Source organism: Tetrao urogallus, assembly GCF_951394365.1.
Source record: "Tetrao urogallus genome assembly, chromosome: 3".
NCBI classification, from domain to species: domain Eukaryota; kingdom Metazoa; phylum Chordata; class Aves; order Galliformes; family Phasianidae; genus Tetrao; species Tetrao urogallus.
Genome location: NC_136815.1, coordinates 30,856,500 through 30,879,718, shown reverse-complemented (window position 1 = coordinate 30,879,718; position 23,219 = coordinate 30,856,500). Strand labels below are relative to the sequence as shown.

General features: G+C 37.2%; 1 protein-coding gene across 1 annotated transcript in view; it reads left to right on the top strand.

Moving 5' to 3' along the window:
• The window catches only part of KCNB2 (potassium voltage-gated channel subfamily B member 2), a gene marked incomplete at both ends in the record, with an annotated part of 169,589 nt that extends 148,099 nt beyond the window's left edge, over positions 1-21,490 (top strand). Inside the window, one exon of the mRNA XM_079533111.1 lies at positions 19,328-21,490. Within this exon, the coding sequence (XP_079389237.1) occupies positions 19,328-21,490 (2,163 nt within the window). The remainder of the gene's footprint in view (positions 1-19,327) is intronic.
• Between the last annotated feature and the right edge of the window lie 1,729 nt (positions 21,491-23,219).

The following is a 23,219-nucleotide window of genomic DNA, read 5'->3' as shown; positions in this document are numbered from 1 at the left end:
CTTGAGACAATGTTCTGATGTTTTAGATGTACATTTTGTACATTTTAGATTACTCTAAGTATCTAAAAGACAACTAGAAGTAGTCTGAGCGGATATCTTTGTCCTCCTTATCTGTACGGTACATGAATATACGAACAGCTGTGCACATCTGGAATGTAATCTTGGTAAAAGAGGGAAATGATGAATCAGCCTCTTGCTTGTGATTCAAACTCCCCCTACCATGGCAAAATACTAACACTTGGAGTTGTAAGCAGATGTCTTCAAATTAAGCCCACAATGAGGGAAAGTATTTGACTGTTAGTAGGGACCACCATAAAATCTGGTATGAGATGTGGTTCACTGTACGTGAAGTTCCTGCTTCTATACTAGTTGATCATCTGCATGTACTCTGGAAAGATGCTGCCCATTGTCCTGAACTGCATTATTCTATGTGTTACAAAATGCAAATGCTTTCAGAAGTCCCCCTTTTTTTTTTTTTTTCCATGTACCATATCTATGGTAATGCTGGGAGCAACTGCAGCGGTTCCCAGTTGTATCTTAACTGAGAAGGAAGCTCTTGTATTCCCAGGAACTATTTATGCATCATAACCACTTGGCAGCAGTTAAACATTCTACCGTTTAAGAACCCTTGGACCAAGCAAAGTCATGTAACATACTTTTAACCGTAAACAATACATAATATTTTTATTGTTGTTTTATTCATGACCAGGCAGTGTGTGTTTGCATCCAAGAACCGTTTTAAAACTAGGAAAATCATTCTTAAAAATGTGTTAAGAAAAAGCAGTATGAATAATTCATAAATCCAAATTTCTGATCTTACTGGAACTTCCGTTGGTCTGGAACTGGTTTTATTCTTATTATCGAGTCTTGATTTTTAAAACCAGCAAACCCTGCTCAATAGGTGCTCAAGAGCCCTTCCTTCTCCAAGTGAGTTCACTTCACAGCTGTGCAGATTTGGAAAAAAGAAGATTCTTTGTGGAAGGCCCTGTGCCTTGACCTTGCAGAGTCATAGGTAGCCCAGATCACTTGGGATTTGGTGAATGTTCCACAGAGAAACTAGCAGGGGAAATCTGCTTAAGTGGCCATGAATATTTAATAAACTCAATTCAAATGGCATCTGTCAATCCGACAAGCTTCATGAGCATCTCAGTTTGGCATTCAGTTAACTTTATGTATCTGAGATATGGACCAGATACCAAAGCCCTTGCTTCACTGTTCAACACTATAAATAACCATGCATGCAAGCAATTGCTTAAGCTTTCAGCAATAACATACATGCCCCTATGTATATATATGTATATATACACCCTATATATATGTATATATGCACGTATATATTTGACTTCTTGTCTATCACCATTATATCAGCTGTTCTCACGTTTCAACTTAGTGTTCTGCAGATCAGCTGTAGAAGTCATTAATAAGGCATTTGTTTTGAAAGGATTTAGAAGTTCCTTTCCTGATCACATTAAGGTCAATTTAAGGTCTCTGCTTTTGTAGATGCAGTAGTTAAGATAGATACCCCCCACAGAAATATAAGTTATGAAGATTGTCGTTTCATACAGATTTCTGAAGGGGAGGCTTCTGAATTGCTAAACAAGAATTTTAACGATCTAACAAAATATAGTGAATGAAAAGATGGTGCAGTGAAAATAACTACTAATGCCAGTTTTCCAGCTGGGCAGGCTAGTGGAGAGCAGAGGAAAAAGATGATTTGCAGTTTGTTAATAGGCTTTTCTTCAAGTGGGATTCTTACAGCTTCTTTCTACCAGGGAAGATGCATAAAATAAATACATTCATGCTTTTGTGTTTTTTGCAGAATTTCTGCAAACAGGTGCCTTTCAGGATACGAGGAATGAACAGCCAGCAGAGACCATATGTATATAATCATACGCAAGTCTAATAAAAATAAATTAATCAGTTGTATATTTTTAACCAAGTAAAGAACACTTAATGCTGCATGCTGCTCAGAATCCACTATGCTGTGGCCAGCACACCCTGAGTGTGTGCATGGTAGGACATTAACAATTGCACCCCATCCCTTATCTTGTGTAAGAATGAGAGGGGACAGGGTTTTAGAAGTTGTTTTTGTGCTGTGATTTAAATGGGAACTGACTTTTGAAAGATCAAAATCTGAATGCCAGACATAATTAACTGATTGTCATAAGGGATGATGTAGGGAACCTGCTTTGGCAGGGGGGTTGGACTCGATGATCTCTGGAGGTCCCTTCCAACCCCTACAATTCTGTGATTCTGTGATTCTGTGATAAGACCAATGCAGAGTTGGCAGCTATCACACTTGGGAGTTTATGTAGAATTTTGATACAAGGGGGTAATTATAGCCAGGAAAAATGAGGCAGTAGATATTCCATGGCCCTCCACCAGGAGCTCTTTGCATTTGATTCTCTTGAAAATTAAACAGCTGGGATCCAGTAAGGCTTAGTCTTGCCATCTAGTTTTCAATTTCAGGACCTAGCTGGAAGTTCTGAAAATTCATGGGTTATCAAAAATTAAGGCAAAAATTATGCCGAACAAAAAATACATTTCATAAGTTTATTCCCACAAAACTTCTGACCCATTGAATAATAAAATGACTACATTTTCTATAAGGTATCTATCTGTGTATTTGCTGCTTCTTTTCTAGCTTGTGTTATCTAAATAGTATTTCAAGAAAGAAAAAAAAAAAAATCTCTATTTAAGCTAGATATCTCCCTTACAGAAGTTCAGTCTTGCAGTCCCTTACAGTTCAGTCACTGATTTTAAAATTTTATTGCTGCCCATCATAATTCTACCAAGACACTCTAAAAAGTTCTTTTAGAAAATATGTGGAACCAGGTGTCCAAAATTCATTCACAGCAAGCACGCTACAGTTTAATCTCTCATCACCATTGGACCAAAGCTTATGTTTTTTAAATAATAATATGCTAATTCCAACGTCTGGTACCAAGAGGTTAATATGATGTCACTGCATTAGTAATTATCACTAAGACTGGCTTACACATTAATGGAAAATTGATGAAACTGTTTAGAAAATGTAACGTCCTCTGAAAAAAACATACAGTTCATTCTTAAACTAAATCTGATAAGCGAATAATTTAAGTCATTTGTCAAAATCAAAAGCAAATGGAAACTTCAAAATAAATATGGCTTTTCTTTTCAGCCTCAGAGTTAGAAACTAAATGAATTTTATTGAAAGAACAGTTCTTTGTACTGGGGAGGGGATTCTGGCTTTTTCTGTTTGATAGGACATTTCAGAGCAGTCATGCTTTCCTTTGATATGAAGAAAAATACTTAATCTTTTCAACCCAACTTCCAGATCTGGTGTGCTTTTTAGTGACCCTACTGATGTTGCTTATGTTTAACACTTAAAAGTGATTTTATTCACATGTTTTCATGTCCATGTTGATGCTCGTCATATTGGAAGGCTGACTGTAAGTGAAAAGATGAGAAGATGAAAGTGCATCTGTTACATTCTCTGCTGGCACCATATTACTGTTTGGATCTCTGATTTCCACTGAGAGAGTTTTGGAAGCTGCATTCCTCTTTTACGATTTCTCATGCCTTTAGGGGAATTTCTTACCCAAACCGTGCAGCTCTGAAACAAGTCTCCTGCTGACAAAAATCCATAGAAATTGCTTTTTATCTTGTCGAGTTACATATAGGATGCTTCCCCAACAGATGCATTAAATATGCACAGTAACATCACGCTGTTGCTATATGAATGCTTTCTCTCATAAATCAGATTCAGTGTCAGATTCTAGCTACAATATGTACATTTGAAAACATGTTTGTGATAGTGATGGAAGTGTCTGTTCTGGGTGAGCCTGAGCGTCAAGACAACCATGACTCACATGAGTCTCCGTTTTAGAGGTGCAAGGAGGGCTCTGTGCAGGGGCAGATGTCACAGGCAAGTGTCCTTGTTTCTGCTTATAGATTTCAGTGTTTTGTTCATACTGCTCTTCTGGAGTATATTATCAACAAAATTGGTTTCATTTCAGAGGGCGATGATCACCTGCCTGCAGAAAAAGCCTGGAAGTGAACTGAGACTTGAAAATGAGACAAGGTTTGTCACTGGAGCATATATGCATCCACTGACTGATGTTAGGGGTGGTGGAGGATGGTATATTTCCCCAAGTCACTGCGAGTTAATATTCCTACATGTCAAACTAGATTGTTCCTATATGTCAAACTAGATTGTTCTGAAATATTACCATTATAAGAGAAATTGAGGTATTATAGGGTCTGTTAGAGGTAAGATAAACAAGAGCTCAAAGATGAGGAATGTTTTCTTAGATGCTGACAAATGCAATTCACAACTGAAGATTTTAAAGATTTAAATTTTAAAGAGCACCTCAATTATTCCTATGCTGCATCTTGTATGACAGCAAAGGCAGTATTGCTACTTATTTGCTTTCAGGCTAACATCAACTTTTCTATCAGAATGTCAAACATTGTGCTGAAAACAACAAATCACCTTCTTCTCATTTCTTATCCTTCAGAGGATCACGGAACAATTATAGGAGCATGTACTTCCATGACTGCTAAGATAAATCATTTTGCAGAAAACAAACCACAGCCATGGTGCTGTCGCCATTTTACTATTACTAGCCGTGAAATATATCAATGTCTCTTTGCTTATAGAGTAAAAAAGGTATTTTCCTACTAACAATAGGTTTCTCATTACATTATTTACAAAAATATAGTTGCCTATCAAGGGTAAAGAATAAAGCAGAAGCCATTGCAATCTGCAAGATCAAAAATAATCCTTTTGGAAGAACATAGCTGTATGTTTCATCTCAGATGTATCATTATAAAAGTATACACAAAATATTGCATATATGTATTCTTTATACACAGTGGATGGATCCAGCTTATCCGAGGTATAATTTACTGGGGCCTAAATTATACTGTCCTTTTCAAGTACTGCATGATTCTCTATAAATGACTAAAGTCACATGGTTTTGTCATAGATATTCCACAGTAAAAAACATACAAAAATATTAAATTATTAGTTCTAATGGACTAGTAACCTATTTTTGTATTTATGACTTTCTCATGCAATGCTATCCAGCATCATAAAGATAGTGTAAATTACAGAATACCAATGCCTTTGCAGTAAATTCTTTTTTCCCTGGTGGTTGTTTTGGTTTGCTTTCTTTGTTTGTTGATCTTTTTTTCTAATCTGGCTTTCAAGAAGTGGAAATAGGCCTCTGTATAATTTCTGCTCAGACACAAGCAGTTGTAATTACTCCAGGACCTCCATTCCAAGTCTTTACAATTGTCAGCTGCTGACAGCTAAAAAAAAAATGTATTATGAAATTGTCACATAGGAAAGTTACATCCTAAGGCAGAGCTGGAGTATTAAATATTTGTGCTATACTCAAGGGTTCTTTGAAGATGACTTTTATTGTCCACACCTTTGCTGCTAATAGCCAGGTTGTATCTGTATTATGTAAAAAAAATATTTTCAGATTTATTTCTTATCTTAAGCTTGATGAAGCAGTAAAAACTCTGCTATACAACTAGAGTTTCCTCTGGGGTTTCTGTGGCTTGACAGCCAGTTGAACAGTCAGGAAGACTCAGCAGACACTTGGGTCTTTCTATTGCAGCTATTCAACACTGATTTCCACTTCTGCAATCAGCTCCCTATTGTCCATACATTTGTGGAACACCTGTGTCTAATCATAAGTCATATCAGGGCAAGGTGTTATATTTCCTTCTATTACTTCGTATTCTGCTTGACTTCCAGAAATGGCCACACTGTGAGGAGGTGGAACCAGGGTACAGGACTCATGGAATTTAGACACCAGCCTTCTACAGTTCTCATCACAGTGCATTCAGAGCATGAATGTGGACTAAAACCAACTCACCTATGGCTCCATTTAACAGTCAAAGAAATAGCCACAGTGTGTGAGAATGTGAACATGCAGAACTCAGTAACACTTTGTGCTTCCTTGGTGCAGTGCTTTCTCCAACTGGGGAAGGTCTGTTTCCAACAGAAATCTTGATCCCAATAGCCAGAATTCTTTTTTGTTTTTTTTTTTTGTTTTTTTTTTTTTTAAGTTATAATAATAATAAAAAAACCTTTCTGCTTTGGGCACAGCTATCACCGAAACTAGGCAACATTTTGCTCCTCCAGGGTAGTATGCCTATGCAGTGTAATTAGTATAAACTGCAGTCAAATTCTAACAGTTTCTCAGGGAATTTCAGCCAAGGGAGCAAGATGGAACAACCTGAAGATAAAATGCTCTGATGCAGTTCAGAGCTCAGCACACACTCCGATGAGAGATGTTGTCTCTCTGCTGAACTGATGCAAGTTCTCAAGTGTTAAGATAATAGCAAAGTAGAACTAAGAAGCTGGGTCTTAATATTAAACTGATGGATATTGCCACAAAAGGTTAAAGCAAAAAAAAAACAATAAAAACCTATCGCATTCTCAGACAACTGCTGAAATTCAAAAAATGATTCTTTATGAAATTATATAAATTATTTTATATATACTTTTCTGATATAATCAAATATAATTTTTAAATGGCTGTTGTCTTCAAACAGGTTTCATAATAAGTATACATGCATATCTTAAATATTTCTCAAATGATGAGAAAAATCCAAATACTTGAATAGAATCACATCACTGATTTGCAGTTGGGTGTGAATGTTTCAGATCATTTACAGTATTACTCTTCATGGCTATAGATACTGAAATAATATTATCTTAGTCATTTATGAAGCAGAGAAGATAATTCATCTCTCCCATCTTGGAATTTTCCTGAGGCATTGAGTAAAAATTGAATGCTCCATACTGTTCTCTAAGTCGGTTCAGAGAGCCTTCCCATGCGATAAAGACTGCTGTAATAAAGTTATTAAATTTTTAGATGAACGTCTACATAATCCCATCAGTTCCTCTTTTGTCCTTTTTAAATCCTACAGTACATTTCCATAAGGATGATTTTCAAAGTTGCTTAGCAGCCAGAGCTCTTGCTAAAGCTTCCAGGGGCTTTGGTTGGACAGAAAATCAGCAGGCTATGCCAAGAGCATAAAATAAGTATTTTTATATTCATATATACTCATTCTATGGGAAACAAATGGTTCACTAAATATATGTTTTGAGTACAGGAATACTGTGTCCTTGTCAACAGCTGCATGATAAAACAGAGACATCTACTGGTTAAAATACAGAACAGGATGAAGATTTTAAGTCTTTGGAGGAACACTAGAATAAGGCTTGACAGACTTCCTTCCTTTACTTCCTCACTCTACTACCGAGGCTTAAAATTTGGTTTTCTTCAAATATTCAGTCTTCTTTTCCTTTGGGATCATCAAATTCCAAATAAAGCTTACCAACATACTCAAACTTGTGCACTCCATCCAGTTCAAGGCAATAGCAAAATTTCCTTTGATTTCCTGAGAATAAAACCAGAGCCCATGGTACAAGTAGAACATGAATGTTTGAAGCCTAACATATTTATAAAACCTGTTTTCTCTGGAGAACACTGAACACTTTAGACTTATTTCTGGTCAGACCCCAGGAGAAAATGGACATTTCTGGAACACCCTATTCAGCACCTGCCCAAATTGTTCCTGCTAAAGCTAAGCATAAATTTTTACCTTAATGGAAGGCTTGTGTAACTTAAAGACATATTCCCATCTCATATGTGTTTAGTCTGAGTTCACTACAGATGAGCAGTCTATAGCATAATTATCTAATAAAGCCTCTGTATATCATAGAAGATAATCAAAAAAGCACAATTATTACTTGATACTAACTTCCTGTGGCTTCGTTTAAATACAGGTTATACAGGGAAAGAATCTGCACAGTTTAGGAAGTAATTCAGCCTTTTGTGTGCTATTCATAGTCACTTGGAGTGCCAGGTTCTACCATCTCTGTGTGTCATCCAGTTTGGTGTAATGGCTGTCTTGGCATGGTTCTGTAAGTCTTTTCTGAGACTGGAGCACTTAGTGCATTGCTTAACATCCAACACCACCAAAGAACTGTTCTTAATATAATGCCTACCTTTGCAAATTTTATCTGTGTAGCCACAATAGGAGATAAAACTCCTGACAGCATAGCTTTCAAAGTCACTGGAGGAAATAAGCTTTCTTAACCGTATCAATGACAAACTTGAAAATGAGGGTAAGAAAATCTACTCAAAATACGTAGCTCTGTTCTCAGATTCATCCCATCAATTTTCTCATGATAGCTCTACCAGCAGTGTGTTCCCATGGGTAAAAGATCCAAAATAGCACAGCATCTCAAGCTTCATTCTGAGTAAAGTTTGGCTATCCTCTACAGTTTGTAGTTTACAAAGTTTACAAAGACTCTGACTCCTGCTCCTAATTATTCGGAATTCCAGTAGATGCTGAATTTGTAAGATTAGAAATTAATAAACGCTAAATTCAGTGTCAGTAACAGCAGTAAGATCTGACTAAACCCCATTTAGATTATTTCAATCTGGATGTGCAAGATGAACATTTACTACACTATCAGATGACCTCTGAATGTGTGCCTGGCTTAGGCTTGTCTTAATGTATTCTGTTTCCACCAAACTGCCTAACAGTCCAGAGTGCCATCTTACCTATCAGTGGTAAAACCTGTACTTCCTGAGGTACATCCATTCAAACAAGCCATCAAGCAATCATCAAGCAATGAGAATAAGGCCAAAGTGTTACAAAAGATCCATCATCAAGGCTCCCTAAATGATTTATGGTAGGCAGATTCTTACCCAACTATTTTAATAATCTTTTCAGCTGCTCTGGATTATGGTAAGGAAAATGAGAATTTGAATTCAATGAAGTTATTCAGCAGACTGCTTTCTATTACATTATTCCAAAAGTATTCACTCAAGTTCTCCATTTGATTTGAGATTATACTGATACTTAAGCTTACTTAAGATATTTAAATATTTTTTCTAAGTAACACAAATTCTTTTGTTTGACATCTTCACTGGTTTTATTGTTCTTAAAGGTTTGTTTAGAACTCATCAGTTATATTCCACCTCAGTCTGCAGTGTAGTCATAGTCTCTGAATGCTAGCTTTTACTTTATATTTACATTATACTTTGGCTTTACTAACTACTGGATTTCTTCTCCAGTTTCTCAAGTGGTCAGTTTTGTGTCCCAATAACGTATCTTTGTGGAGTTGTAAGGGTTGGTTAAATTTTTGTGTTACATCTACATCTGACCGAATCACAGAATAACAGAATCATAGAATGGCTTGGGTTGGAAGGGACCTCAAGGATCATGAATCTCTAACCCCCTGCCACATGCAGGGCCACCAACCTCCCCATTTAATACCAGACCAGGCTGCCAAGGGCCCCATCCAGTCTGGCCTTGAACATCTCTAGGGACGGGACATCTATAGTCTCGCTGGGCAGCCTGTTCCAGCACCTCACCACTCTCTCTGTAAAGAACGTCCCCCTCAACTAGTTTTTGTTATTGAATGGATTAAGATTGGAATTTTATTTAAGCTGCTGCATGTTTTGCCAAACCCTAGAACTAAACTTTCTTAATATTATATTTATCCTCCTCTGTTTCATTTAAGAAAACATTCTAGAATTTAAAACTTAATATAGACAAGAGAAATACTTCAAAATGTCAGTAGGATATTGAACAGTTAAGCAGCTCCTTCTTTCAAATGAAAATTAGGTATGGAATATCAAGTGATTATTTGGTGACTGCACTCTTAGTATGCTTTCATAAGATGGTTGCGTACTTAGAATAAGAAAACATGCTGTAAAACAAATTAAAGCATATTAAATATCTTTTTAAATAAAGCACACTGAAAATGTGTCAATTATCTTTTCTATCTGTATGTACCAATATATTAATGGTTGTGTATTATGTAATTATTTATATTAACACAAGTATAAAATAAAAATATAGTGATTCTAAAGTTAAATCAGTGTTCTTTTTAGATACATTTATAGTCAATTTTATTAATTTAATGAGCTAAAAATCCCATGGTGAATTGAGTCCTTTAAGTCGTAAATTGAAAACATATGGACGACAATTTCTCCCAATAAAATTAATTCTTTTCAGGACATGCAAAAAAATGGAAAGCTGGTAAACAGGTGTGTCTACTGTATTCCAGTAGATCTCTTACCTATTTATTTAGTTAGTTCCTTCTTTATTTTTTCGTTTGTTTATATTACTTCAGGCCATAGTCCCAAAGTCTTTGAGGCATGAAATGTATCTAACTAACAAAGTAATGTGTGCTACAATATGATAGCATCCTAAAATTTGATATATGAAGAGTACATGTATTTCTGTTGAAGCTACAGTTATTATTTTTAATGCAGTAAACATGACCTTATCTAATAATGAGAAGTATATTGTGTATATTGTCTGTAGAAGTCTAAAACGGTTATAGGGAAATGGGAGAAAGAAAGGGTAATAGCTTTACAGATAGATAAAAAATGAAAAAAGCTATGTAGGCCTTCAACTACACATGAGGAAGAAACAGACTGGATTCTTTTCCCTAACAATTTCACTAATTCTGCAAGTGTGGGAAATATTGGCATGTGCTTCATACAAAATATAGATTGATGTAGGCATTTTACATAGAGCTGCAATTCTGACATATATATATAGAAGTCATGAAGCCAAGTTAGAAAAACTGTTTTAGAAGCGTGAGTAAAGATTATGTCTGACTTCTGTGCCTGTCGTAATTTCAAATAAGGCTGAGTAGTAAATCTCTCTGATAGATAACAGAAGTCCTCAGGTGGGAGGTCATCTTTTCTCACTGAATTATATTGCTAGAAGGCAGTTCAAGTCAATTATAGAAAGGCAGTAGAATGAGAATAGTGTAACAATAATCTCAACCTGGTTGTCGGCAAATTAGACTGAAGTGTATGCTCCAGGTTAATAATTTGAGGTCTCAACTGTAAACAATTTCTATTAAAACTAAATGGTAAATACAAACAGTGAGAACCAAGAGAATGAAATTCCATTTTTTACAGTATCTCTTTTTGAAAAGTTACACTCAGCTTTCTATTTTAAGTTGATGGTTTGCATCAAAATGAGTAGTACAAAATAAATCTGTATGCTGGATCTGAAGATTCCTCCCATTATAGGGATTGAAAAACCTATAATAACAGTTCTTAAGGCTAAATTATTAATTGTGGGTTCTGTTGTTGTTGGTTTGTTGCCAAGGTGTTATTAATAATTAAATAAGCAATTAAAAATTAAAGCATTGTACCAGCATTATCTTTATTTTCTCCTATATAATATTTATAAATATTATATTTTCCATACCTTCTCGTATTTAAGGTCATAGAATAAAACGCTTCAGCGCTGCATGTCGGTGCACGGCAGTTTGCAGCCCGCAGTGCCCGCTGCCTGTGCTCAGCACCACGGCTGGGGACAGCTCCTCTTCCAACCTCGCTGCGCTCCCTTGGGTTGGCTGCGGAGCGCGCGCTTCTTGGGCCCTTTGTTTTTGTGGGTTCTTTCTTGGCTTTGTTGTTGATGATGATGATGATGACGATGCTGTTTGTTTGCTTGCTTGCTTGCTTGCTTGTCTTAAATGACAATCTTGATAACGGAGGCAATGCTTCGTGCATGCAAGGAGTTCAAAACAGATTTCACAGATTAGTCTGCCAGGAAGAGGTTGTAGAACTGTAAGCCCTTCATCATGATGAAAATTCTGAAGTTTAGTACACTCGTGGAAGTATTTATCATCTGCTCAGAAAATTAGACAGCTAGTACAAAACATAACCTCAGCATAAGAAGCATACCAACTGTGATCATCAAAAGGTTAAGAACACTTGTGAATAAAGATAGGTAGGGGCTTTATTAAAGACATTTCATCTATTGTTTGATGCATCTGGATGCCTTTCCTTACACATAGGCAAATTGTTTCATCTAAAAATAATATTTGGGGTGGTAAAATGGAACCACCAAAAAGCTCTGCAGACAGAATTATTCTATAAATAATGCCTTTTATATGACTATTGAAGTTATTTTGTGTGTGTGTGTATGCCTTTTTTCTGTGCTGTGGAGTTAAATCTTTCCTATTCTTACACACAAGATATGTCATGATATAACTGATTTCATCTGTGTACCTGAGATGGCCTTTTGCTGTTCAACAAAAAATATTAGAACTGGCTTGATATGGCTTTTAATCTATGTTAGCAAATATGACAATTGGTGTGAGGTTTCTCTCCATTTGTGCTGAACTGAATATGTATTATTCTTCCCAATGTAGACAGCCTTCATCTGTGATTACCAATTGTCTCTCATCTTTGCCAGTCTAACAGGTTCTCCACTTATCATCCTAATCCCATGCTCACAGTTATTTATAGCAGGTTTCATCAGGCCTGTGCTGGCTACTGAAGACACAGCTAACAATGAAGACTCATAAACCATTGCCTAGCAGTGGTGTCTAGTACAATCTCTCTGGTCTCCAAGATCTTTGTCACCAATTTTAGTTACATGTTTAGTAAATATATCCTGCAAACTAAACATGGATTTCTATTATATAGCTAACATAGCACTAGTTTTCTGGTTAACTTCATTGGTCCCCGTATTCGGATTCATAAAGGCTCAATCTTTATGATGCTCCCAGAGCTCTTATTTTGCCATATTATCTATCCACTAGAAGACTGCGTTATACAAAACCACTTCCTTACTCAGCCATAATCAAATGCTCAAACCCATATTTTACTAAATCTTGATGCTGAAAGTGGTGGTGGTGCAAACACCAAAGTAACCCTTAAGGGAATAGTAAGTCATTAATAAGATGCAGTTTGCCCACCACATAGTGCAGGAGAGATGTATTCTAAGACTGTTACATTAATAACACAAACACAAAAAGTAGCAATGTAGCTGTAGCAGAATGAAGGAGAAATGCATTTTACTACTGTTAATTTAAAGCAGAAGTACAGGATCGTTCTTGGGTGGAACTACCACTGAACTTCTGAGGATGTGATAGGAAACTTATACGGAGCTAGTCATGAAATCTTCAATGAAAATCTCCCATACACCTACCCTAAGTTTTAAAGGTGACATTCATCCCAATGCAAAGAGACAAAAAGAAAAGGCTGTACATCACTTAGTCCCCAGATAAGTACAACACCAAGAGCTTAGCCTTCACACATAGTAGCTGATGTCAGGCTTAATGAATATCCTTAAAAGATCAATGCAGAACATTTTGATGGATTCATTAAAAATATTAATAATAATGATCCAGAGAAAAGTGGAAATGAAAGGTCAGAATTCTAAATAATATCATCAAGGAAAGAGATGAAGAGCAGCAGAGGGAAGCTGGTCAGTGATTACACATGCTGTCAGAGCCATTATCAGATATGTTCTTCAAAGGGCAATTGTGATAGAGCTGTAAGTTGAATTAAATCTGTGGTGTTCTGTTAAATTATTCCCCTGTTCTCCATCTTATTTTTCAAAAATTAAACGCTATTCTGTGTGGACTCTTAGATCTATTCTAGGCATCTGCAATCAGAAGTTATGCCAGAAAGGTAAAAAGAGATGAAAGGTGTACTCTGAAACAGTAGAGATGCACAAACAGTGCTGTCTTATGACATATTTTTTTTTGCAGTCTGGCCAGGAACAGCAGTGGCAGCTGCTGAAGGCAGTGCCATGTTGCTGAACTGAAAGGTGTTGTTATTGGCTGGTAAAATGTCCTTGTATTTACTCAGTTTGTACAAACATAAAAAGTTCTGGTACTTAGCACTGCTGAAATAAAGAACAAAGCCCTTTCCCCCTTAATATCTACAGACTCATGTTCAACCTTGAAATTCCTTGTAGTATAATGTTTATAGTTAGAAGGTGGCTCCATGTGTAGTGTTGTCTTTGCTGCTTCCATCAAAATCTTGTTTGGATAGTGCCAGTTACCGAGGACCAGACACACACACATTCAGGTAGAGCTCCTATGGTAGAGCTACCTCTACCTATGGTAGAGGTAGAGATTAGGTAGAGCTCCTGTGGAGTGAAACTTTTCATTCCATTGCAAACTCAATACCATCATCTTGAGATGTGAAAAAAATAGAGTGAGAGAGAAGGAAAAAGGGAAAGAGTGTGTGTGAGAGAGTAAGAGCTTCACTTTTCAGAATTATACCATTCTTTCATTTTGTGGTGAGTGGAGTCAAGCTGGATGCAAGCAGGGATCTCTGTTACAAGCCAAGGACACTTATACAAGACGCAAGTGTGGTTGGTATCTCTGAACAGCCTAGACCAACTTCAGCTATCTGCACAAATGTAGATCTAGATACTCCTTTCACAAGCAGACACATCTGAGAATGTGTAGGTAATTGCAGCTAAGTGCTCAGAAAACTCGGTGAGTTCTCCACAAATGGCTGTCTACTTATAAAAGTCTTTAAGGAGCAGAACAATGACTATTTTGCCTGTTTTCCTTTTTCTAAAACCCAAGATAAAGATACTGCCAGAACACTTTATATGAAGACAGTGCCATAAATTTAAGTGCAGAAGAGGGAGAATATGTAGAAGCCTGATAAATTTCAGTGCCTGTAGAGACTGAGATTTGAAAAGTAGTGAAACTATTGCTGTCTGTTATTGAATAGCCTAGATCTTATCCTAGATCCTAACCTGGAATAAAATTAAGGAAACAATGCTGCTAATACCTAATTACAGTTTGAAACCTATGCTAATTATATATATTGCCTTGGCTGTTAGATATGACTCAAGTGATTATTTTTTCCTGAGCAGCTGTGCTTTAGTGTGAACCTAATGTATACTTTTTCTCTGCTTTATATAACAATTACATTGTTATACTGGTTATGTCAGAAGCCTTTTCAAAATGTCAGTAGTTGCAGAACTGCAAGGAGCAATTTGAAGCCTATTCTATTATACCTGTATTTTCTGCCTCAGCTTGTATGCTCATTCTGTACAGAAATCCTTACAGTGCTTGCAATAATGAGCAATGAGATGAAAAAGTGTATTGGTTGGATGCACAAGAAAAAATGCCTTTCATGGGTTTGATGACAACTTAATACTGGAAAACCACAACGTTTTCAGGAGACTGTTACCCTGCCACCCAAAAATCTGAAATGACATATCTGCAGCAGATTGCATCATTAGTTCAAGGAATGTTTTACTATTCATTTAATCAGCAGGAGATTCAAATGCCTCATACGCAGCACATAAGAAAGGACTGTCAACACATCCATTATTTTGGAAACATTTTTATGTTTATAAAATATAATTCATAAGGAAATACTTTTAAGGAGTTGAATTTGTAATGTGTTTTTTGTGGGTGGTTTTTTTTGCTTTCTGTTTTTTAGAACTGCAGCTAAATGACATAAACTGCCAGAATATCTCATTAAAACAGAATAGGGTTTATTTCCTGAAGTACAGATAAAAAAATAATGTCCAGAATTGTATCAATAAGATTTGATTATGGACTGTTTGAAGTGGACAGCATTCTCCAAGCATTTCAGTCCAGAATACATTTCCAGAATCATGTCCAGAATCAGAACACAGGAAGTTTTGCTAGTAAAGGCTCAATTAGAGAGAGGGTGTTTTTACTCTTTGGATGAGCATAGGTAGCTAGCAGATTGATACAGTTTTGGGTAATTTCAGTGCTTCTATAAGTTACTCCTGTGTGTACTATGGGGGATTTACCAGTGTAACACTATTTGCAAGTGCTCTTTATGTAGACTCACAAAAGGGAATCACTTTTTTTCCCATTCTTCTCATAGTTGCTATTGTTCTTTCTATTGATCTTCTGCTACTCTTTGTCTAAGGAATTGTAAAATTTAATCAATTGCAATAATTATAACATACTGCGTGTGAATGATGCACAACTTCAATTACACAGCAGAGTCCCAGACAAATAAAAGTTTGAGATTATTACAGTAGAAGAAGCCAAAATACTTTCTTTTGCTGTAATTTTTTCTCCCCAGTGACACATTCATAATTATAGGTGATATCTAGGGAAGTGATTGTCCTCCTGTACTTGGCTTTTGTGAGGCCCCATCCGGCGTACTGCCTCCAGGCCTGGAGGCCCCAGCTCAAAAAAGGTGTGGAGCTATTGGAGCAGGTCCAGAGGAGTATCATGAGGATGATCAGAGGACTGGAGCATCTCTCCTTCAAAGACAGACTGAGGGAGCAGGGCTTGTACAGACTGCAGAAGAGAAGGCACCAGTACCTAAAAGGGATCATGGGGAGGGACTCTTTATCAGGGAGTACAGTGACAGGACAAGGACTAATATAGCTGTTATATTATAGCTGAATAATAAAGCTGTAGAACACAGAAGAGAGGAGATTTAGATAAGATATTAGGTGGAATTTTTCACTCAGAGGTGCTGAGGCACCAGAGAAGTGGTGGATGCCTTTTTCTTGGAGATGTTCAAGGCCAGGTTGGATGAGGCCCTAGGCACTCTGATCCAATGGAAGCTGCCCCATATTCACAGCAGGAGTGTTGGAACTAATGATCTTTAAGGTCCTCTTTAACCCAAACCATTCTGTGATTCTATGACATGTATAAAACATTAAAAAATCTCAGACTTGCTAATTTGTGCATTTTATTAAATTCAGATTTGCATGTTACAAGCATATGATGTGTGGCTTCAGCAAACAGTTTATTATTGTCAGAAAAAAAAACATGGGTGATAACTCTGGACATGAAAATTATATATTCAACATCTATAAAGTGACCTGTCTTATATGGAATTTTAACACTGTCACACAGTGGGAGAAGGGATGCTATATAGTGAATCACCATTTTCCTAGGATCTTTTATACGCTGGTGAATACCCAGGCATAAAATAAATTTCTTATAACAGACTTTGAAACACTAGTGTTTCCTAATTAAAATCAGTTTGATGACAGACAGACATATTCTCATGATTTTATTTGCCAAGAACTGTGCGTGTCAAGTAATTGTGTCCCTGGATTATGCAGTTTTTTCTATATTATTATTATTTACATGCTGACGCAGGCCAAAATGAGGAGACTGTTGGTTTCAGTGGCAGAAATTGAAAGCTCAACAATTCTGTGCCATGTTTATTATGTGTTTAGTTGCTCTTTGAGTTTTGACAGCATTATTATATTACTAAGTAGGCTAGAGAACTCAAGCATGCGTTACTTTGCAGTAATTTTGTAGAATCATAGAATCATGGAATCACCAAGGTCGGAAAAGACCTAAAAGCTCATCCAGTCCAACCGTTCACCTATTCCCACTAACTCCCACTAAACCATGTCCCTCAACACAACATCCAGCCTTTCCTTGAACACCCCCAGGCTCGGTGACTCCACCACCTCCCTGGGCAGTCCATTCCAGTGCCTGACCACCCTTTCTGAAAAGTAATACTTCCTAATGTCCAGCCTGAATCTCCCCTGCCGTAGCTTGAAGCCATTCCCTCTGGTCCTATCACTAATGACACGAGAGAAGAGGCCGACCCCCAGCTCACTACAACCTCCCTTCAGGAAGTTATAGAGAGCAATGAGGTCTCCCCTGAGCCTCCTCTTCTAGAACCTAGTATACTCTAGTTAAGCTTCAAACCTTTTTGCAGTGAAATCTGATACAGTCAGATTTCACAGACTGGAAAGCAGTTATTGCTCTGCAGTAGTGTTTTTTTTTGTCTGCTGTGCCCTAGCTACAGGCCATCACCCATGACATTATTCAGCCCTGCCTAGGTATTTGAGTGTTATTGCCTTCATTCTGTTCTGTCATCTCAGCAAACACTTTTCCAGTGTTGGTCTTTTTTCTGTTGTGGGCAGCAGTTATAAAGGGGTGTATACCCCCTGCACAGCACAGATTGACCAGAGTACTTCTGCATGAGCTGTACGAAGAATGTAGACAGTCAGCCCACAACTCACTTGGTAGGAAGAGTAAGCAAGTATTACTCTGCTAAGAAATAAAACTCAAAAAAAAAAAAAAAAATATGGCAGAAGCAGCACTAGTAGGGAAAAATACCCATCTGTTTGGAATATTTCTACATACGAAAGGTGCTACCTGTTCTGTTTAAGCTGGAAAAAGGCCAAAGACAGAATGTAAGTACAAGATGGTGCCAAATACAGGCCCTCATATTGTGAGCAGTTCTGCTTGTGATTAGAGAGCTGACTTTATGCTTACTAACCCACAGCTGAAATAGGCTTAGTGCTGTTTTTTCAGAGGAATGGTGAAGTGGTATTTTCATCTCTAGAGCTGTTATCACTGCTGTGACCAATCTCTTCTTATATACAATACATCTGTATACTACCCAGTTGTATTTCACTCTTCTTGGATATCACAGCAATTTTATAGTGTATGCTTGCAAGCACATCAAATATCATGAATGGATTTCACAGTACCATTTCTGACAAACGAGAGCAAATGCTTTTAAGAATGAGATTAAACTAAGCTTTAAAACAGAAAATAATTTTTAAAATAGTTTGTTTCCACGTTTTTAATGAAAACACAGACATAGTTAGGACTTTTAATCAAAGCAATAATGTATTTTTTCCAAGTTGCCAACATTACCTGGAGTATGAATAACTAAACTTTGTAGTAAAATTTTATGCTCTCTGATAGATCGATTTCTTTTCTCATGATGTCAGTTTTGTAAGTGAGAATGAGCAGCAACTTTGGGCAACATGAAAGGGGATCATGCATGAGAGGTGTGATTCTTATCAAAATCAATGCCAATAATTTTATGGAACCTATCTCTTGAGAAAGAACCCAAAGCATTGTTTATAGAATTATTTTTATTTACCTACTTTCACTTTTTAGTGATTACAAGAAGCAAGGCATAATTTCATAATACTGCATATTTTGTAATGTTCTAACTCTCTCTACCTATTTCTACCTTCAATTCTTTTAGCACCTAAAATGTATGCAGACATTGCAACTGGGCAGACCTGTTCCCCAGAGCATTGCCTCTTGTTTTCTTAATTTCAGCTTCTGCCCCATAAATTTATGCATGCTTGGAAGGTCTCTGCACATATTAAATGGACAGTTTACACACTGTATTACCCAATCATTTCTCTGCATTGCCCTAAGTTCTGTATAGTTACATTTAATTCAGAAAACTCATAGATTTATATTCTGCACATTAACAGGAACCTTATATTCTTTACTCAATAATTTGCAGTAATATATCTTACTTTCTTATGTAATTTAAAAAATAATAGGACCACTTGGCTTGCCTTTCTGAAAGCCTTACTACAAACAGTAAAACAATCAGGTTTTGACCATGTTTAGGTGATTCCGGTGTTTTCCCTTTGTGCAAAAAGCAAAATGTTAAAATAAAGAATGCAGGAGTCAAAACAGCTTCCTTCAATCTGAGTTTGACACTTACATATTTAAAATATTTTAAGCAGACCCTGACAAATGCACTTGCATCAGTCTAACCAAAACATTTATTTTATTTTACAGATTTTGGCCATTGTGTCCATTCTCTTCATCGTATTGTCCACTATTGCTTTGTCTCTTAACACATTGCCAGAGCTTCAAGAAATAGATGAATTTGGGCAGCCAAATGACAACCCTCAGCTAGCACATGTTGAAGCTGTGTGTATTGCTTGGTTTACCATGGAGTACCTTCTGCGCTTTCTGTCCTCACCAAACAAGTGGAAGTTCTTCAAGGGGCCGTTAAATGTCATTGACTTACTGGCTATCTTGCCATACTATGTCACCATTTTCCTCACGGAGTCCAATAAGAGTGTACTGCAGTTCCAAAATGTCCGACGCGTGGTTCAGATATTTCGTATTATGAGGATCCTAAGGATTCTTAAACTTGCCAGACATTCAACAGGCCTTCAGTCTTTGGGCTTTACTCTCAGACGGAGTTACAATGAATTAGGCTTGTTGATACTATTTTTAGCCATGGGGATAATGATATTTTCGAGTCTTGTATTCTTTGCTGAAAAAGATGAAGACGCCACCAAATTTACCAGTATCCCTGCATCGTTCTGGTGGGCAACGATCACTATGACTACTGTAGGATATGGTGACATTTATCCTAAGACTCTGTTAGGTAAAATCGTAGGAGGACTTTGCTGTATTGCTGGAGTGCTGGTTATAGCCCTGCCTATACCAATTATTGTGAACAATTTCTCAGAGTTTTACAAGGAGCAGAAAAGACAGGAGAAGGCAATTAAGAGGAGAGAAGCGCTTGAGCGAGCTAAAAGAAATGGCAGCATTGTTTCCATGAACCTGAAAGATGCCTTTGCGCGCAGCATGGAAATGATAGATGTAGCAGTAGATTCAGGTAAGCCTGGTGAAGCAGCCAACTCAAAGGAGACACCCGATGACAACCATCTGTCACCGAGCCGGTGGAAATGGGCCAGAAGGACAATGTCTGAAACAAGTTCAAACAAGTCTTACGAAAACAAATACCAAGAAGTTAGCCAACAAGACTCCCATGAGCAATTAAACAATGCCGCAGCATCCTCCAGCCCACAGCACCTCAGTGCTCAGAAGCTGGAGATGCTATATAATGAAATTACTAAAACTCAGTCTCAGCCTAATCTTAATGCTGGTTACCAAGACCAGTCCGCAAAGCCACCTACATATGAAGAAGAAATAGAAATGGAAGAAGTTACAGGGCAGAGAGACCAGTTGCCGGCTGGACCAACAGACATCATCACGGACATAAGAAGCACATCTAGTATCGACAGCTTTGCCAGCTGTGCCACCGACTTCACAGAAACAGAGAGGTCTCCACTTTCTCTCTTTCCTGGCTCTCACTTGCAGATGAGGTTCCCAAGTGATTCTGCCAACCCAGAAGACAACCAAAGAGTAAGGAGTTCTCAGTTTATGCCATTCACAAAAGACAGAATGTTTTCTCCAACTGATATCACCTTTGACTATACTCCAATCGACAGAGCTGTTATCAGTGATGGCAGTGGGACCCAGACTGTTTTGCATGGCCATTTACATTTTGACACTGCCATGGAAAGCCCCAAAAGTTCTCTGAAAGGTAGCAATCCATTAAAATCCAGATCCCTTAAAGTTAATTTTAAAGACAATAGAGGAGGTGCTCCTCAAACTCCACCCAGCACTGCAAGGCCGCTGCCCGTGATGGCAGGAGCAGACTTTCCCCAGGCCACCCCTCAGCACATCAGCACCATTCTCTTGGAGGAAAATTCACCCCAAGGTGAACGACCTATACTTGGTGCAGATGCAGCAGGACTTTGTCAGGGACCTTCCAAAAAATCATCCCCTCTGTTTCCCAAACAAAAGATTTTCACTTTCCCTTCAAAAGAGAGGAGGAGCTTCACTGAGATAGACACTGGAGAAGAAGAAGAGTTTATGGAGTTACATGGTATAAAACATGAGAAACAACAGGATATTAAAACAAATTGCTGTGGGGACAAACACAGCGATGGCAACCATTTAACAGAGGAGCCACAGGTCAGCTCTTCACCCAAAAGCATGAGTCACAACTGTACTCAAGACATTTACCATGCTGCGGGTGAGGGGAAGAAAGACAGTAACCAAGAAGGCCACAAAATGGAAAACCATTTATTTGCCCCAGAAATTCATACAAGTCCAGGAGAAACTGGTTACTGTCCCACACGTGAAACTAGCATGTGACTAGTTACAAAAGCAATAAAAATACTTTTTCTTAAACCACAGTTAGTAATGCCTATGAACTAAAACATGGAAAGCCTCAAAAAAAAAAGAAAAAAAAAAGTGCATAAAATGTTATTTTTGCATGGCATGAAGAGTTCTTTAGTTTAAATACTGTTTCATTAAAAAAAAAAAAAAAAAAAAAAAAGACTGCTTTTTGTAAGAAACTAAAAAAAAAAAAAAACACAGGAAAAAAATGACTCGAGAACAGTGAATAAAATAAAGAGAGCTCTGCTAAGAGCCAGTGTTCTGCAACATCTGACATTTTCGATCCTTTCACTTATGATTGTAGACAGGTTTTGAACTCTTTAACTTTTTGGTTCTCTTGGTTACAAAGAATTTTAGAATTTGCACATGAAAGGATGAAATGTCAGTGCATGCATTGATAACGATGTGAAACAAGGTGCTTTGGTCTTGCAAAATGCATATATTTGTAAATAGTTGGGGTTGGGGGAAAAGCTACTGGTAAAAAGGATTTGTGGGAAAAGAATTTCCTGGGACACAGGTACTTCCTTCACAGCGTGCTGCCTGGAGGTTTTGTACAGACTTATGTTGCAAAATTGCAACTTCTACTTAAAGCATCTCACCTATCTTGCTTTCTGTTAAAAAGCTCATGAATATATCTGTTAATTAAGGGACTACATTATCTTAGTTTGTCTGTGCTGTAAATCGTAGTTTTTTGGGTTTGTTTTTTTTTTTATTTGCATAACTTTTGTGATTGCATTTGTCAGTTTAATTAATGATCCTTGAGGAAAAACAAAGATTTAATGACCAGAACTTGAGGCATTTGATATTTTTATAGAATACTGCCAACATTTCAAAACTAAGAAAAAAAAATGTTCCATTTTAAATTTAAACAGCAACAACATAGAATTCTTTCTGTGGCAATAAATAGTGCCAAATGGCTACCTTCATCTCAATCTCTCAATATATTTTATATTACAAGAAATATTATTCCCATTCTTTTTTCCGCTGATTTAAAATATTCGCTTCTATGATCTTTGAGAACCCTTGATAATTCTTCTTCCCCTCTATCTCCAAATCCCCTTCTTTACACACCACACCCATACTTCGCTGATGGCAGTGCTATTGAAGCAGTTTTCGTGTGAAGACATAAGGCACAAATTTGGGCTGACAGATGGTATTACCTGACGCACCAACTTTGCCTCAACCCATTCTCCAGTGGCTGTTCCAAAATCTCAGTATATGCTTTTCTCTATGCATAATGAAGGGAAATGTCAATGCTTCCACTGACATCAACCAAACAGCTTTGCTTTCTCTGGTATTCTCCAGCTCTATTAAAGAAAAGTGCTGAACCAAAGCCTTCATTACAAACAGTCTGAAAAAAAAAGCTACTAGTTTTTTATCCAGCACCAATAGCTTCCTATGCTATAGTCATAATAATGATAATAAAAATCCATAGATTGTTTCATTTCCTAACCCATAAAAAGTTCATTCAATTCATTAATCCTAATCATAAGCAAAAATGCAGCTACACTAATGTGCCCTATGAAATGCTCTTTTTTTTTAGGAAATCAGAATGCATGTCTTTTTGCTTGCTGTCCTCTAATTTCTTCTGAAATTGGATGCTCCCAACAGCTTTGTCAGTGCAGTAAGTCCAGCCTCACAGCTAATAAATAGGCAGAAGGCCTGGCAGAGCAGTCCAATGAGCATCAAGTCCCTGCTGTTCTAT